Source organism: Poecile atricapillus, chromosome 5, assembly GCF_030490865.1.
Source record: "Poecile atricapillus isolate bPoeAtr1 chromosome 5, bPoeAtr1.hap1, whole genome shotgun sequence".
NCBI lineage: Eukaryota > Metazoa > Chordata > Aves > Passeriformes > Paridae > Poecile > Poecile atricapillus.
This window is the reverse complement of record NC_081253.1, coordinates 19,734,605-19,751,501: the sequence shown is the minus strand read 5'-3', so window position 1 is coordinate 19,751,501 and position 16,897 is coordinate 19,734,605. Positions and strand designations below refer to the sequence as shown.

Below are 16,897 nucleotides of genomic sequence, written 5' to 3'. Positions count from 1 at the left end.
ATGAAAGACAGGGCAAGGGAACATTTTGAAGATGGGAAGCAGCATCTTGGCGAAAGGAAAGACAAGACAATGCTAAGACTGGGGAAAATATCAAAGTACTACAAAGGTGAGAAGAGCAAAAACTAAAAATGAGAGACAAAAAAGATGATGAAGACAAACAAACCAAAATCTCCAAAGGCAAAACTAAGATAGAGAAGTAAAAATACATCTACAATAAAAATAGAGGGTATAATATGGAACACAATTCTTCCTTCCTTCCTGAATTTCCTCTCAGTAATTAATTATGAGTAACTAAGGTGATTACATGTTAACGTGACATGAGCACTCAGTTTTAAATAACAGATAGAATGGCTAAACAAAGAAGAAAATCATACTTTCATCAAGTCAGATCTCTGGTTTTGTTGTACCATAAGATGTTTTCTGTTGTTTTTGTGTCCCCAGACAGTTCAAGCAGATGCTGCCTGCTCTAAAAGTCTGACATGTTTGTGAACTGGCAACAGATCATGGATCATCAGCTTGCCCAATTAATCTACCTTATTGTAATTCAAAACACCTTTATCCAGCACTTGTACTAATATGTTAACAGTCTCATAAGAAGAAATCTGATATAACTATACTGAGAATGAAGGAACCTAGCAGTTACATTTTACCTAATTTAACCAAACTAAACTGCATAAAATCAATCACTTTAATCAGCCAGGTAGAAAGATGAAAGATGGTACTACTATTTTTTTCCTAATGCTCTCAGAGACTGTGGTGTTGGATGCCAAAGCGGAGATACCAACTCACTCAAAAGGAGAAATGTTCCTTTCCCCTGTCACTCTCCAAGCTACTGATGAAAGGTTTGCTCTGAAAGAAAAATGAGTGCTCCCTTTCTAAGAGCACAAGAGTTGCTTCCCCTGCTCTCACAGACATATCTCTTTTCTTTTTTTTTGTAAATACAGCTTTCATTCATGGGATCTCAACATCCATTTGCCAAGTAGATTAAAATGCCAGTCTTAAAGGTCTTGTATCTTAGAGATAACCAGAGCCATGTCCAAGTTGCCTCTAAATTTTTTTTTGGATACATTATAAAAATTTTGACACTTTTTCAATAAAGCAAATATAGACCTCTGTAAAAATAATTACACCTGCCTTGGAAAATTTACTTGGTTTTGATTAGTTCTACCAGGTTTTCTTAAGTCTTTAAAACTTTTATACCTTTATACCTGCATGCTTTCAATGCAAATTTTTAAGGGTTACTAACAACACTAGACAAATGACTTCAGTAATTGTTTATTCAGACTGGGTAAGTATGTAAGCTATCCTGTTTACTACTTAAATTCCTCCTAAAACCCCTATATGGATGAAGTGAACATTTTTCCCCACAGCACAGACTAACATTGGAAAGTATCTCAGAAGGTCTCTACTCCAACCTCCTGCACAAAGCAGGATCATCTATGAGTACAGGTCAGGTTTCTCCGGACTTTCTTTTTTCAGGTCTTCAAATTAATTTTCAGTCAATTTTCAGTAAGGAGTCTTTAGTTGTCATGAAAGTCAGCACTTTGAAACCCAGCCCTTGAACACGGCCATTGCTTTGTATCCCTACACTCCCAAAATCACATTTAGCCATATATAAATACTGAACCTTAGCACAGAACCAACTCACAGGCCATTTCACCAGGCCTTTATCATTATTTACTGCTCTCCCCCTCATCTTTTTCCTTTTTCCATTCTCTGCTTGCTATTTCTTCAAACAGCACTGTAACATTTGGGAACCTAGCATTTCAAAGTCATTTAATCTGACTACATTCCAGTTTGTTCATATATAAAATGCAGCCTTTCTGCAGAGAATGCACTATCTAGAATCTTGCCTGGGAGTTTTTCCTTGGCCTGATGATCATTGTGAAAACTTGCACCTCCTGTAGGAACTCTTGGGAGAAGATGCAGTACAACAGAAATCTAAGCGGTGTTTCACGATCATGAAATAAACCCACTGAAATCATTATTAACTCCCTGAATACTCTAGTCATAAAGATTTATAACCAATACCTCCTCCAATAAATATCTCTTTTAAAATGTTATGACTTCTAACTTATGACTGTATCTCTAATAGGAAAGAAACATAAGCCCCTAATTGTTAATAGTAAATGTGCATATATGTGTAGTGCATTATTACTGCACTAATCAGGAGTAATGATTAAATATACTGCATAAAATCTTAACATTAATCAAACTGATAACTGCAACAAGCAAATCAATACCTTTCAAAGCACAGCTCCGTTTCACCAAATATGTTTGCAAATAGTGTGATTACTTGTTATTGCATATTTCTGAAAATTACTTTAGAGAGCAAAGCACATAGGCATTTGGCGACTTTTTATTACAAAAAAATAACCAACACACATTTATTACAATCCTAAGGATAATTACAATCTTGCTAGAATGTGGCTAGTATCTAAAAAGTTCACTTTCTTTTTCTTTTGCTTCTATCAGCCAGTGAATTAATTCCTTTATATATATGAACATCCATATTCTATTTTGAATGGAAAAAAGACATCTATTTTTCGATTACATCCCATTAAAGTCTCTGGAACTGTGAAATGTACATGGTGTCTTAGTCACTCTGCCAATACCAAACTATGTGAAAAGATTATTTTTTCTTCATGCAAAAATCTAATTTAATTTACTTGGCTCAATTCACTATAAATGATGTGGGCTACTGAACTCCAACATTAACCATAGGTGATAAAGTTTATTTTGGAACAAGCCCACAAGGCTAATGTCATGTAATTAAGTTTCACTTCTTTAGGACTGACTGCACTACAAACCAGAACAGAATTTTATTGCTTTCCTTCAAACATTAATTTCTAACTTGCATTTCCTAGGCACAAGTATGGCAAGTTTCCTGCACACCAACAGCCCTGCAAAACCACATGTTAAATGCACAATAACGGAACAGAATACAAGAGTGTATTTTGCATGGGCAGTAATCTAGGGATAAAGACACATGCAAAAAAAGGAAATGTTTGACAAGGTAAGACATTGCAGGCAAAATATTGAAGTTTTATGAATGAAAATTCATAGCACTGATATGGCTTTCACCCAAGACAGTGTTCCACACTTCAAAAAGAAAGCAATTTTTTGCAGTCTCCTCTTCCTCCATGACTGACAGGTAAGCTTTATCACCATTTCATATAAAATACCTCTCACTAAAATTTAGTCCCACACACGAGAGACTGTATGGTCTGAGTAACCTGCCTGTCAGCATTTGTGTGGCTCTGATACCACATGAATTTCCAATCAGAAAGGAATTAAAAAGGGGAGTACAGGTTTTTCTATCATGAAACAAAACTTTAAATCAAGTATCACTTTTTCCAAATCCACTGCAAAAAACCAAACATCTCTCTGGACTAAGAGTGAAGATGGTTATCATGTGGCACAACCACAAGGTAAGGCAGGCTGACTATGGATGTTTGACAGCCTGGAAGTCTAAGGGAATTACTCATCCAGTATTTTCCTCTTGCACCACCGAATACAAGTCTCTGGTGAAACTAGACTTTAATGCAGATCTCCCCTCAAGGAAGTTCAGTGTGGGAACATCATATGTCCTCCATTGCGGGTAAATTGCATGCCCAAAAATAACAGTGTGCTATTTGCAGCCTTTGTGTGCAGTTGCAATACTTGGTATTTGAGGCCTGCAAAAAGGAAAAGATAAGGAAATACATTTTCCTCCTTCCAGTATTTAGAGAATTTAGCACAGTAACTAAGGCTTTATTTGTCTGCAGCTGTTTCATAGAAAAAAAAGGGGGGGGAAAGGAAAAAAACCCAAACAAACACAGAAATTTACACAATTTAATTTCTGAAGGATCATTTAAAAAGAAAAGCAGAATGCAATTTTAGCAGACCCTAAGTAGTCTCCTTCATGAATGTTCACTTAATTCCAGACCATGACATTCTTAAAATTTCAAGCAGGGAAACCTGCTCTGGTTACCTTGGTGATAAACTGAAGACAAAATAGCACATAATTGTTGCTGATGTCACTGCTCCCAATTGTTTCCAAGGTTACAGAGTACCTCAAATAATTGTGATGTTTCATTTCTAGACTGTATTGGAAGCCTATTTTCTGTTCCCAGTAAATTGTTTAGTACTGCAGGTAATCTATCTAAACCCTATCTATTAAGCATCAGCAGCCTCTAAGCAACCTTTGAGGTAATGAAGTAGGCTTATATGTTGAAAATATAGCTACCTAATTCTTTACTGAGCAACTTGACTCCTAGATTACCTTAATTATTTTTATCCTAAGAATCTATCTCTAAAACAAAGTCTATTAATTAAAGTATATTAATCAATCATATAAAAATACCTGAACATTGAATGTCTTAGGGCAAAGCAATATTACCTGTGAGCTATCTGCCTGAAAGGAAGCTATTCTCTGGGGTAAATGGTGGAAAATTGGTTGTGAACTATTGTGAGATTTTCTCAGAATCTTCAAACTCATTCTAAATGCAGAGCACAAGTGTTTTGCTGGACTGGAAATAAAAAGCAGACATTCTAGATCTTCTCCATTGCAACCTCCAGTTTACTGTGCACCATAGCATGAATCTCCTTAAAAATCAGTATGTACTCTGTGCAAGGATTACACTGACAGTATTACTGCCAAAAGACAGCTACAGACAATGTTGTTAACTACTGTAGTCCTGTCAAGAAACAGGAAGCAGTTCTGAAAGCACACCAAAACTAATATAATTTTAGTCTACGATAACAAAAGCAAGACTTGGTGGGTCAGCTCTATCCCCTAAATCTAGCTAAACCATATTTCAAATCCTCACTTCTGAAGGAGACAACAGTAGATGTCCATCTCCCACCTCTCCTCCTGCTGGATGCGCCTTTCATCACATGACTGCCCTCAGACAGCAAGGCTTGACCTTGTCAGCAAGTAATTTTCCACTAGAGCAAAACAAAATGGCATTCACAGTATCTTAGCAGTCTGTTATTACTTATGCAATTGATTTTGAAAAGTAATAATTTATTTTAGAAACTGGATGACTAAAACATTGCATTTAATGTACAAAATTAACTGCATATGGAGTCACTAAAAACATCTGTCAGGCATCTCAGCTTCCACCTAGGGTTCAGAGGCAGATGAGTGCAGCATGGAGTGTAACACAGAGCATAAGAAGTGATTCTTTTTTATTTGCTCAGAAAATAATTGAGAACTGAGCATGTTTAGTTTTGTGATTATTCGAGTTTCTTCATGAATTAATTTCAGCTGCATTCATTTTAGCTCTTCTGTGTTCTAGCAACAACTATACTGGCAGGAAATGTTTGGTGAAACAGTCTGTTTTAAAGAAGCAACAAAGAATATATCTACAAAACAATACCTTTCTACTCCTGAGAAAGCCAGTTGGAGGAGAGACTCTTAATGAATCAAAAATCAGAAACATACTGTGCAGGCCAAGTCCTCCTTAACAGCTGAAACAGTAAATGCTTACAGCAGACTATTCAGCAGCAAGCCACAGACCACAAATTACAATTACTTGCTGAAATTAGGCTATGAATATATATATGAACAAAGAGTGCACTTGCAAAATCAAATTCTATCTGTAAATGACTTCCAAAAAGGAAGAGAAAGACAAAATCAATGAGAAACAGGCAGTTATAGGTAAGTTATGTGATAATCGAACAGTTAAAGGAAGGAAAGGAGGGAAATTGCACCAAGATAATTTAATTTTAGGGCTGATTCCCTATTGTCTTATGTAATATATGAAAATAATATTCTACCACTTTCTCAAATATATTAAAATGTCATAAGGTAAATGGAAAACAGACCCCATTTTGTTATGATATAGCTGCAACTGCATACACTTCAATTTCTGGATCTACTGCCAGACTTAAAAGCCCAGTTATAGATGCATACTTGGTACAGACTTAGAAATAGCTCTCTGCTTTTTAAGTAAAGATGATATAATGAAGGTAACAGTACTACAAGCTATTCATTACTCTCTTAAACCCTGGCAGAAATCTATTTGGATCTGATATTCAAACCCAAGGATGCATTTGACTTTTTATCAATACCTGCTAGGAATGAATTAGTAACGAATAAGTCCTATGCATCCTTATAAAGCCAGAGCCCTTGCCCTTTGGCACTGCTGCATACTCTGAGACAAAGTGATAGTAACAATACTAAAATACCTTGTCCTCATAGCACAAAACTGTTTCCCCATGGACTTAACACATCTACTGCCAAATCATACAAACACCTACATGACTTAACACATTACTGCCAAATCAGACGGGGGACCCGACCACCTAGAGGGGTGTACTGCAAGGGTAAAAATGGTCCAGTCCCTTCAACCTCTTCATTAATGAGGAGGCAGAGCGCACCCTCAGGAAGTTTGCTCATGTTCCAACCTATGAGGAATGGCTGATACACCACAGGGTTGTGCTGCCATCCAAAGGGAAGAGGATGTCTCCAACAGGCTGGAGAGACAGCCAACAGGAACCTCAGAAGTTCAGCAAAAGCAGTGCAGAGCCCTGCACCTCTATTTTCTGGGGGCTGACCACCAGGACAGCAGCCTTGCACCAGAGGAACTGGGGGTTCCAGTGGACACCAAGGTGAGCATGAGCCAGCACTGTGCCCTTGTGGTAACGAAGGCTGGTGGTGCCCTGGGCTGCATGAGGAGGGGTGTGGGCAGCAGGCTGAGAAAGGTGACCCTTCCTTTCTACCAGCCCTGGTGAGGCCATCTGTAGAGCACCGTGTCAGTTCTGGCCTCCTGAGTGTCACAGAGGCACAAAGCTACTGGAGACAGTCCAGCAAAGTCACCAAGATTGATGAGGGGACAGGAGCGTCTCTCACATGAGGAAAGGCTGAGACAGGTAGGATGGTTTAGCACAGAAAAGAGAACGCTCAAAACAGGTGTTAGTAATATAGAAATACATGAATGGAGAGTGTAAAGAAAACTGAGCCAGGCTCTTTTCAGTGGTGCCCAATGACAGTGCAAGAGTTGATGTGCACACACTAAAACACATAAGGTTCAACCTGAACATTAGGAAACATTTTTTCACTGTAAGGGTGACCAAGAACTGGCACAGGTTGCCCAGACAAGTTGTGGAGTCTCCATCCTTGCAGATACTCAAAGCTGTATGGACAGTGTTCTGGGCAGCCTGCTACAGATAACTCAGGTTGAGCAGGACAGCTGGACAAAATGACCTCCAGACATCACTTCCAACCTTGATCATTCTGTGATTCTATGGAAGAAAATACAGCCAAGCACACTCACTTTCTGACATTTTTAAAAACACATGAATGCTTCGCTTGCTGTGAAACCAGTGATCCTGAAATCTTAGGAAAAAAATTAAACATAGAATGGAGTTTTAAAGCATTTTAACAGACATAAAACACAAAGTGCTTCTTGAATATTCCACTTACCTATTTGGGAACATAAACATAAACACTAAACATATTTGGGAACTTAAATAATTTTGAAAATCTAGTCATATTTCACCACTCAAGATTGTATGACCAGTCTGTAACCTCCTGAAGAATTACTAGTGGTCTTTCCAATGCTAGTCACAGACCCATCTCTTTTTTCACCTAGAGACAGACTATTCTTGAATTGCTTTGCTGTTCATACACCAGGTATGGAGAATCCCAAGGACATTTAGTTCTGCTCACTAAATGCAACATGTCACCTTACATTTTTAGTATTTGGAATTTTCTGTAAAAACACAGTCACAAAATAATGGAGATCCAATGTATCAGACAATAAAATACTGTATAAAAGTCAGCTTATTCCTGAGACAATTAAACATAGCTTTTACAGACATCAAGGTGCCCTACCTATAACCATAGGTAGAATCTGGTCTTCTGAAGCAGTTTAGTCACATTGCTGTAACTGCACTTCACATTCCTAATTAGAAATAAACAACATCATGCTCTGAAACTTCTATTCCTAATGTCAAACTATTTACCATAAGATTATCTTAATTCTTTTAGATTTTATTTTACAAAAGTGATCAACTCTCAGCTTTATTGTCCTGTGTTATGAAACAAGTATTGTCCTGTGTTATGAAATACATAGTTGTGTTTCTTTACCATTCCAAGCAACAGCAGTAGAAGTGTATGCTACATGATATATCAGGATCATGTCAGTACCAATGCAGATGGCAAATTTACAGAAAAGTTGGAATATGAGAGGAGAGGTTGCAATATGAAAGGCTGTGTTAGAAAATCTTAGTATTTAAAATGTCCCTGCAATGGATCTTACCTGTTCAGACAGGCGAAACTACCGGCAGTATACCAGATGTGCCACATGTATATAACAAAGCAAGATGATGGCGTAATGGGCTGTCCCACAGTCACTTTATCTAGTGAAGTTATATTCTATTGTCTATTCTCTCTCTTGACATGATCATACATTAAAAATGACAGTAATTGAGGACTCTTGAAGAACGTCTTCAGAGTTTATTTACCAGCATAAAAGGCGAGTGTATGGTGGCACAGAAAGTATGAAAATACTGCCTATGTACAAACTACCAGGAAGCTGAAGTTGCAATGGTGTCAGGGGTGGTTTGATCCTGCTGGATGCAGGTCAGCTGCTGATGCAGTCAAGCATCAGTAAATTCAAACTAATAAGTACTCCCAGGAGCTGTAAGTCTCAACACAGGTGAAGAACTGCACCATTCAACGACTACTCACAACCTCAATTCCATTTCACTCCTGGCTATTTAACATGAATTAATGAAGCATAATAATTCTAAATGAAATTTCACTTAATTCTCAGATTTTGTGAGTTAGAAAATCAAACAGCCATTTCTTATCACCAATCAATTTTAAAACAAGTGCCTTCCACTACTCTCAGAACGCTTGAGTATAGACATGAATGGAGAATTTGGCTTAATTTCTGTTAGTGTCAGCTGTCAGTGTAACCCAGAAAAATTACTCTTTATCATGTCCCTGTAAAAAAGACTATATATAAAACGACAAGTCCTGAAAAGCAGGATCTTCACTACAAGACCTGAAATACTCACTTTACCCAGGTACATACACCCCATCCACCCTTTCCAGACTACAATCTTTAGCTCCTCTTTGCCACACTATTTTTTGTAGTCATTACTTTTCAAAATTTAAAGAAATTGCAAGTGATTTTTCATGATACCTTAGGAGATAGAACTGATATGATGTAACATTTCTCACAAGATAACATAGTTTGAAGAATTTATGGACCTATTTTACTCTAAAAAGCTTAGGTGTAAAGGTATTTGAGAATCTTTCATTTTGTAATATTTTTTCCAAAACCGACACACCTAAGTAGTGACAGCAGAGATGGAAGAGGTTAAAAGTATCAACTCCCAAATTACCAACTTTGCTAGGCCACCTTCCTTTCATAATTTAGACCCTTCTGTTGGAGATTTGAAAATATATTCTAGGCAGATGACATGTTAACAGAATAATTTCATGGTTCAGTGTCTTCGCGGTATGATTTATCTCTTATCTCTAGGCACTGCAGGTCCCTTTTCAGGAGATTTATTAGTTAGATCCAAGAATCCATTTTGATGAGAGAGAATATGTGCATTATTGCAAAACAGAACATTAACACTTATGCTAAGATAATGCCTCCTTCTCATTATCAGTTTCAAGAAAAGTCCCATCCATGTGCTATCACAACTGTTTCCAAGATACTGCACCTTCATATAACAAAATGTTTATGTATGAAAGGTTTTTAAAATTTGCAGTAGTCCAGGAATTTGTATCCCCTTCTCTTCTAAATCTACATAATGTACATAGAAATAAAGTCCAAAGTCTAATGAAACATCTGACTTAAAAATTAACTGGCATTTTCTTTTTCACTCCGCTGTTGCTATCAGATTTTTGCTGTAGACACTACATTTTTTGTAGGACAAGAGAAGTGTTTAAACATCTGGCTCACAGCTCAAGCCATATTATCAGAAGTATGAAGTTAATACCTAGACACCTTAAAAAAACCCATTGTGTTTTTTGAAAACACTTAGCATCCAGCATCTCCTGTTGTGAAACACTGGTCAGGTGTTGAGGGAAGTGCAGTACAGTGGGATCGCATTTTTTCACATGTTCACGTTGAAGTACTCAGTGATTTTTGAGGGCTCACCTGTCCTCTAAGAAATAAGCTATTTTGTTGAGATAAATTCAGTCTCCAATTTAAATGGGCATAGGAGCCCTCCTCATCCCACAGTGCCATAAAACACATCTTGTGACTCTGGTGAATCCACAGATGCGCTCCTTTGCTGACCTCTGAGCTATTCAGTGTGGAGATTAGTCCATCCCTGGTCCAAGTTACATAACGCAGACGTGAATCTGGAGGCAGTATTTTTAAGGGAAGTCCTTGACTTGAGTTCTACACAAGAAGGTATTTCCAAAGATCTTGGGGTTATGCAACTGCTCTGACTGCCAGTACAAAATTATTCATCTAATGGTTGATTCAAATCCTCTAAAGTCAAAGACTCGTTGATTAAAATTATACTAATTTAAGACTAAGGTCTAGCTCTGCTGCTCACTATGTTGAAACTCAATGCCAAGGCTAAAAGCACAATTGGCTCTCACTAGTAAAAAAGCCAATGACTAAACTGACATAGAAACCGAACTATTTGAGAACAGAAGTCTACAGAAACACACACAGAAATTTCTGTATCTAGTTTTGACAGTTTTTCCATTACTAACATTTTAAAATATTCATGAGAACTGATTATTAAACAGTGCTTAATAACAAAACTTGAAAACCACTGTGAAGTTTTCTGCTAATGCAAAGTAACTAGCATCACAGAAAACAGACCAGTCTAATACACAGAAGGAAATAGAAAGATACGGATCAACTGGAGTCAAAAATGTAAGCGAAAAAGGAACTAATTCTTGATAACTCTCTGAGTGATGTCTTAGTGTCTTTTACTGTAAATAGCAATGTCACCTCTTCTCCAAACTAAAGTCAAATCAGCCCAATCAATAAAAAATCGTGAGAACACATACAGAAATCACATACAAAAATCAATGAATCAATAGTCCATTACATTAACTGCTTGTTACTACCCATTACATGTATTGTCTGTTCTTTGCAGAACAACAAAATGTAGGGAACTACAGCCACACCATTACTGTGCTGAGAGGATTTTGGATTGAACAGTCTCAGAAGTTGAGCTCCAATGCTTCTATATGTCATTGCTGGACACTCAACATGCAGTGGTCAGAATAACCACTTTCAGTCTGAGAAGAACCTCAATGCTCATTTTGAAAAGGCTGTTAAAATTGTGGGCATTTCAGCCTAGTTATCAGGAACTGCTCTGAGAATACATCTGAGCTGCCAAGCTACTCTAAGAGGGGAATGCACCTTTATGTTATATTTGCTATCCCTCTGAACTGATTTCAAACAAGCACCAGGAGAGAAGCTCTGTCTCCTATACCCCAGATACTTATTGCCATCCAGCACTCATCATAGCTTAGTTCATCTAATAAGAATGCACAGTTAGAAGGAGCAGGGCTGTAGCTCATATAATGCACAGCAGAGAAAAATACCTCAGCTTAAAATTTGATACTATTCTATCTGGTAAATGTACACATTATTTGATTAATAAGATAGATAATTCACCTTTGTTTTGCTAAGTCATACAGATGCAACAACAGATAGGGAAAGAGGTAATCTGTAGACAGAACTCAAAGACTCTACATGCCCTACTTTATGTATCTTCCTATTGCTTGCTCTTATTTTTGGTACCACTTGTGTCCTCTTAAACTGTTTAAGCACTGCTAAAATTTTTAGATATTATTTTAGTAATCTGAAGCCTCCCTTGCCTTAACTGCCCGGACCTGTTTTGCACTCATGAAAAGACAAGATCAACTGCTGCTTCGGTATGAATAATTTTGGAAAGAGTGATATTAGTTCATGTCTGAGCTGGGGAGAAGGAGATAACTGTATGAGCCAGAACCCAGCACAACTGCATCTGCATATAAATAGACTTAATCAGAAATGCAAATTGCAATCAGACAAAATTTTAAAAGCCTATGATAACTGTGTAGATAACAAAAGGTCAAACACTTGAATTGCTGAAGGTTTTAAACTGTTAAGTCAGTGGTGATTCTTCATGAACCAAAATGTGGAAGACTAGTATATGCCAGCCTAATCAATGACAGACAATTCCTATATTTCTTCTGTTATTAAAACTGTTCTGTTGCTAAACTCTGTCTTGCACTGTCAATCTCAATCTCAATTTATTCAGGAAGATTAAATGAAATGAAAACAAATGAAATCAAATATAGACAGTATGAAATAATATAGCTAATTTACATGACTATATATAGAAAGAAATTGATACCCTTTTTCATATCCAATCTAATATAATTCATATTGGATTGTCCATGGATGACAATCCAAATCTTCACATTTTAACATCCTCATGTAAATGAAAAAATAAATTATAACTACAGTTTGCTGAAACTGCCAGACTGCATCATAGCATTGTCCAAATTGCATGTTTTTCTTTTACAGTAAAACAAGCCTAAGACTCTAGGGAAATAATATTTGAAAACATTATTTAACAGTTAAAAATGTTGGCTTCTCCATTTGAAATAAACGTTTTCATCAGTAGTAGCTAAAAAAAGTTCTCTTGAAAGGAAGATACTTGGATATTGTTATGATTTTATATTCTAAGGTAAGAATTAAAAAAAAAATAAGTCTTTATAATTTCAATGAGTTCTAAATAAAAATTATTGTAGAAGCCAGAAAGGAAAAAAAAATCTTTAACATTGCAGCTTTTGTCTTTTTGTAGAAGAGATTCTTAGGATTTGAAGCACAAACATTTACCAAGTATTTCTCCTTTGACTAGACTTCCTTTGAACAAACCTGTGAGTGAAGAGAGCCATCTAGTGCCATACCTTGGAATTTTAAAAAGGGTTTTCACCGGATGCATGTCAAATAAAGGAGGGTCTCCATCCCCCAGTTCAATAGCTGTTATTCCCAAGGACCATACGTCACATCGAGCATCATATGAGTAGTCGTACTGCTGTTCACAAGCAATGACCTATCAGAAGAGAAGCAGAGAAACCAACGCTTTAATCTAATTTACAATTCGTGTCATCCAATATAACAAAGTACTTTCTTGAGTCATGTCTAAAATGCTGTGTAGCTATCAAATCCATATAATTTTGCTGTATTCACCAGACAGAAGAAACACCACAAAAAGGTAACAGTAAATTAGAAATCTCTTAGGTTTGTTTTCTTTAGAAACAATATTTTTTTAAAAATACATTAAGCTTCTTGGGATGCTTCAAATATCTATACAAAGAACATCAATACTACTTTTTTTTTTTTTTTGAAAGAACAACTTACAGAAGCCTATTATAATAGCAGAGAACCCTATTGATGTTATTCTTATTAACCTCTATGACTATTCATGAGGATAGACCGATTTGCACAGCTGGTTTTTAGATAAGGATATTCCAACAGTAATTTCTGCCTTTTTTTGATTGTTTTTTGTTTTCTATTTAGTGCATTTGAGTAGTTTAAAAAAATCTTAGGTAACGTACCATGTACCTTGCCTAAGAAAAATGGAAGTAAGCAGGAATCTCTCCTTGGATATCAGAACTGTTTTACATCACAGACTTAATGCACACTTCTGGCCAACTCACAGATCACGTTCTAATATGCTAACTATTCATGTCAGCTGAATCTGAATGTGAGATTCAAGCCAAAGTTTAAATTTAGCCCTTATCTTTACAAAGGGATGAGACAAAAATTGCAGCTTCACTGCATTTTATTATGATTTGGAATTGTGTCTCAAGTTTGTCTTCCCAAATCTCACCAATTAAACAATTACTTTGAAAATTTGTTGAATCCCTGCATATTGCTAGTATAAACTTCCATGGCTTTTCTCATAGTTTTTAAAGTACCTTTAATAATTTGTACTTAAGATAAAAAGAACATATCCTAGGGTGGCTGTACCTATGTCCTAGAAGAGATTTTATATTTTTTAACTTCTGTATTACTTCTGAATCCCTGTCTAAGGGCTTCAGTTTGGAACAACACTTTGCAAAGATTGCAACATGAAAGTCAGCAGTGCAAGTAGCTGCTGGCTGAGACTCACCAGTTATAAAAAATCCTTTCCTGGAGAAGCTGATGATTCCATCTTAACCTCTTAGTTACTTTATCCATAAACTGCACCTAACAAAGGCATTCCTGGCTCTGGTAGTGATTCTATCCAACCACAGAAACTGTCCGTCTCTTTATTTGGGACTGTAGTGCGCTCACTCTTTATTTTATCGAAAATCGAATCTTGAACACAGTTAAAATAATACTGAAATGTTCGGAGGGAGCTTTGCATTAAAGTTGCACATCAGTTAATTCCTTTTCTTTTCCTACAGCAAATCAGTCAAGAAAAATTAAGATGCTTCTGAATTTTGTATCAATGCTTTGACAAATGTTGAAATCACTCTATCTCCTCAGTTTTTCCAGTTAGTATGCCAGAGAAAGGGGGAAGATGAAAGTAAGCACTGCAAAAGAGGATTCTGAGATTTTTTCCTTCAACTTGAAGAGGCAGAACTTTGTTAGTTAATACAGTGTTTTTCAAAGTTGTCACAAAAGATCATTTCTCCATCTCCCTTCTCTTCAACAGAAGGTCTTAAATAAAAGCTCTGTAATAATTTTTAGTTCTTCAAAATGTTCACTATAGCCTTGATCTCATCACAGAGATCACTCCATCTCATGAAGTATGGACAGTAGACAGCTTCTACAGAGCTCAAGCAGAGTGCTTTAAAACACACCCCTGTGTTTCAGAGGCCTTTATGATAATTTCATTTTCTTATATAATTTGTGAGAGAAAAAATCAAATGCAAAAAACTGGTAAGTCAGTGTAGAGATCCATCAGAGATACTTATATATTATGAAGAGGCTATCATTGAAATTTTGCTCAGAGATTGAAGGGGAAGCTTATATTTCTTGTTTATTTGGGGTGTTTTCTATACAGTTTCCCAAATCATCTGTATATTCAATACCACTTCCTCAAAAAAAATCATTCAAGTTAGCTTCCAAGGCCATGACTTGGAAGCTTATCCATATGTGGCTAATTTTAAGCACTGTGCTCTCCTTTCATTTTAAACACACGAAAAATACTTACCTGCTTAGTATAAAATGTTAGAGCCCATTTCCTGAAGGTGAATACCTTGGAAGTTGCCTGGATTCTCATCAGCAAATTTGTCCTTTGCACATCCTTGTCTATTTGTTCTCAAACTTTATGATGCAGAGGAATACATTTTCATTTTTGAAAGAAGGAAAAAAAGGACCTGCTCAAGGTCACACTGGACTTCATCAATGCCACACACATAGCTGGTCTCCCACATTCAAAGATATCATGATTTTTCCCTACAAGCACATCACAATTGCTTCTAACTACAGAACAATGACAAGCTTTGCAGTATATCTTGGTCTTACAAAGTTCAACAAACTACACTAATAAGTCTTAGAGCTTTTTTCACCTTCACAGTATATTACCTACCAAAGAGAAAGGTATGTTCAACACATCTTTGTGTTTTCTGCTCCACACCAAACAGATACATCTCCAGTATGTGGCACTATAATGACACTATGGCAAAATACTGCCTTTCTAACCAAGGGGAATTAGACACCATTTGATACTCCTCCATTCTATTATAGAGTCTATTGTAATTATTTTAGAAAAAATATTCCCTTTAATATATATTATTTTTTTAAAAAGAAATTCAGCCAGTGGACCATATGTTTTAGACCATTATCTTGAAAATAGTAGGATTAGCCTCACAGAAAAGATACAAATTGAAGATACTCTCTTCACCCAGTATGCAGAATGTACACGAATTTAACAATCACTTTGGTTTGAAACAAGTATTCCATTTCTGTGGAACTTATTATTAGAATCTTACCAACTTGTGTACAAGTTGTGTACAAGAGACACTTTTTTTCTTGAAACATCTCTACTTTTTGTTGGAGTTTTGGAGCTGAGAGTAACACCCAGCACAGCTGAGGCCTGCTCTACCCACTGAGACATGAAGACAGAGAGCCCAGAAGGCATGATCTGAAACTGAAGAATATGCTATTTCCTTTCTCTTCCTTGTGCAAAGACATCATATTTGTACCAATTTTATATCCAGCAAAATCCTCCCCTGCTTGTAAAAGTGAAAGAGAAGATGTAATTTGCTTTGCTGCAAACATTATGTTCATGGCAAAGCTTCAGGGGGTTATGTAGCTATCTTGAGGTTTGCTAGTAAACATCATAGGAATAAACACCAAGTCTTTCAGTTCAGCATGGGCTGGCTGCATGCACACTGGCCTGGGTTGCTAAGGAGACAGGCTGTCATCTTTTTTTTTAGTTGTAATTTCATCACGGTTTCATGCCCAGGCATACTGCTGTAGGTTGAAAAGCATTCAAACACCAGACAGAGAAACAGAAAGTGTGATGGTAGATGTCAACACTAATTGTGCTGAGGGTCACACTGGCACAGAATGAGGGGACAGGGAATTCACAGGTCTGGAAAAACGGTACATAAACAAATCAGTCACACTAAGTGGAGGGAATGTAGAGAAGTCAGTGCCTAGGCATTCCACGTGATTTGTAACTCGTACAGAAAGACAAAAATTCACAGAGATACACAAGATGACTTATACCCTGACAACAAAACTTTATATTAAAGGACATAGAATTCTCCTTGTTCTGAAATCAGTACAAATATTTTTCTGAACTTCAACAAGTGCAGCAGCAGATCAAAGTTGAATTCAAAAGAAGGAAAATAATAGAGAGAACTACCTATTATTCGGACAGTGGTCATACTAACTTGTGCAGAGAGAGGAAGCTATACACATGTTCAGGTGAAGCAAAATATATGAAACCCTTATAAGTTTACCCAGAATTATTAGAAGTGAAC

General features: G+C 36.6%; 1 protein-coding gene across 4 annotated transcripts in view; it reads right to left on the bottom strand.

Annotated features, from left to right (window-relative positions):
* Positions 1-16,897, bottom strand: part of MYO3B (myosin IIIB) — a 197,414-nt gene that overhangs the window by 137,101 nt on the left and 43,416 nt on the right. For all 4 annotated transcript variants that reach the window (XM_058840479.1, XM_058840480.1, XM_058840481.1 and 1 more), the window contains one exon: positions 12,881-13,026. In XM_058840479.1, coding sequence (XP_058696462.1) covers positions 12,881-13,026 — 146 coding nt within the window. The remainder of the gene's footprint in view (positions 1-12,880; positions 13,027-16,897) is intronic.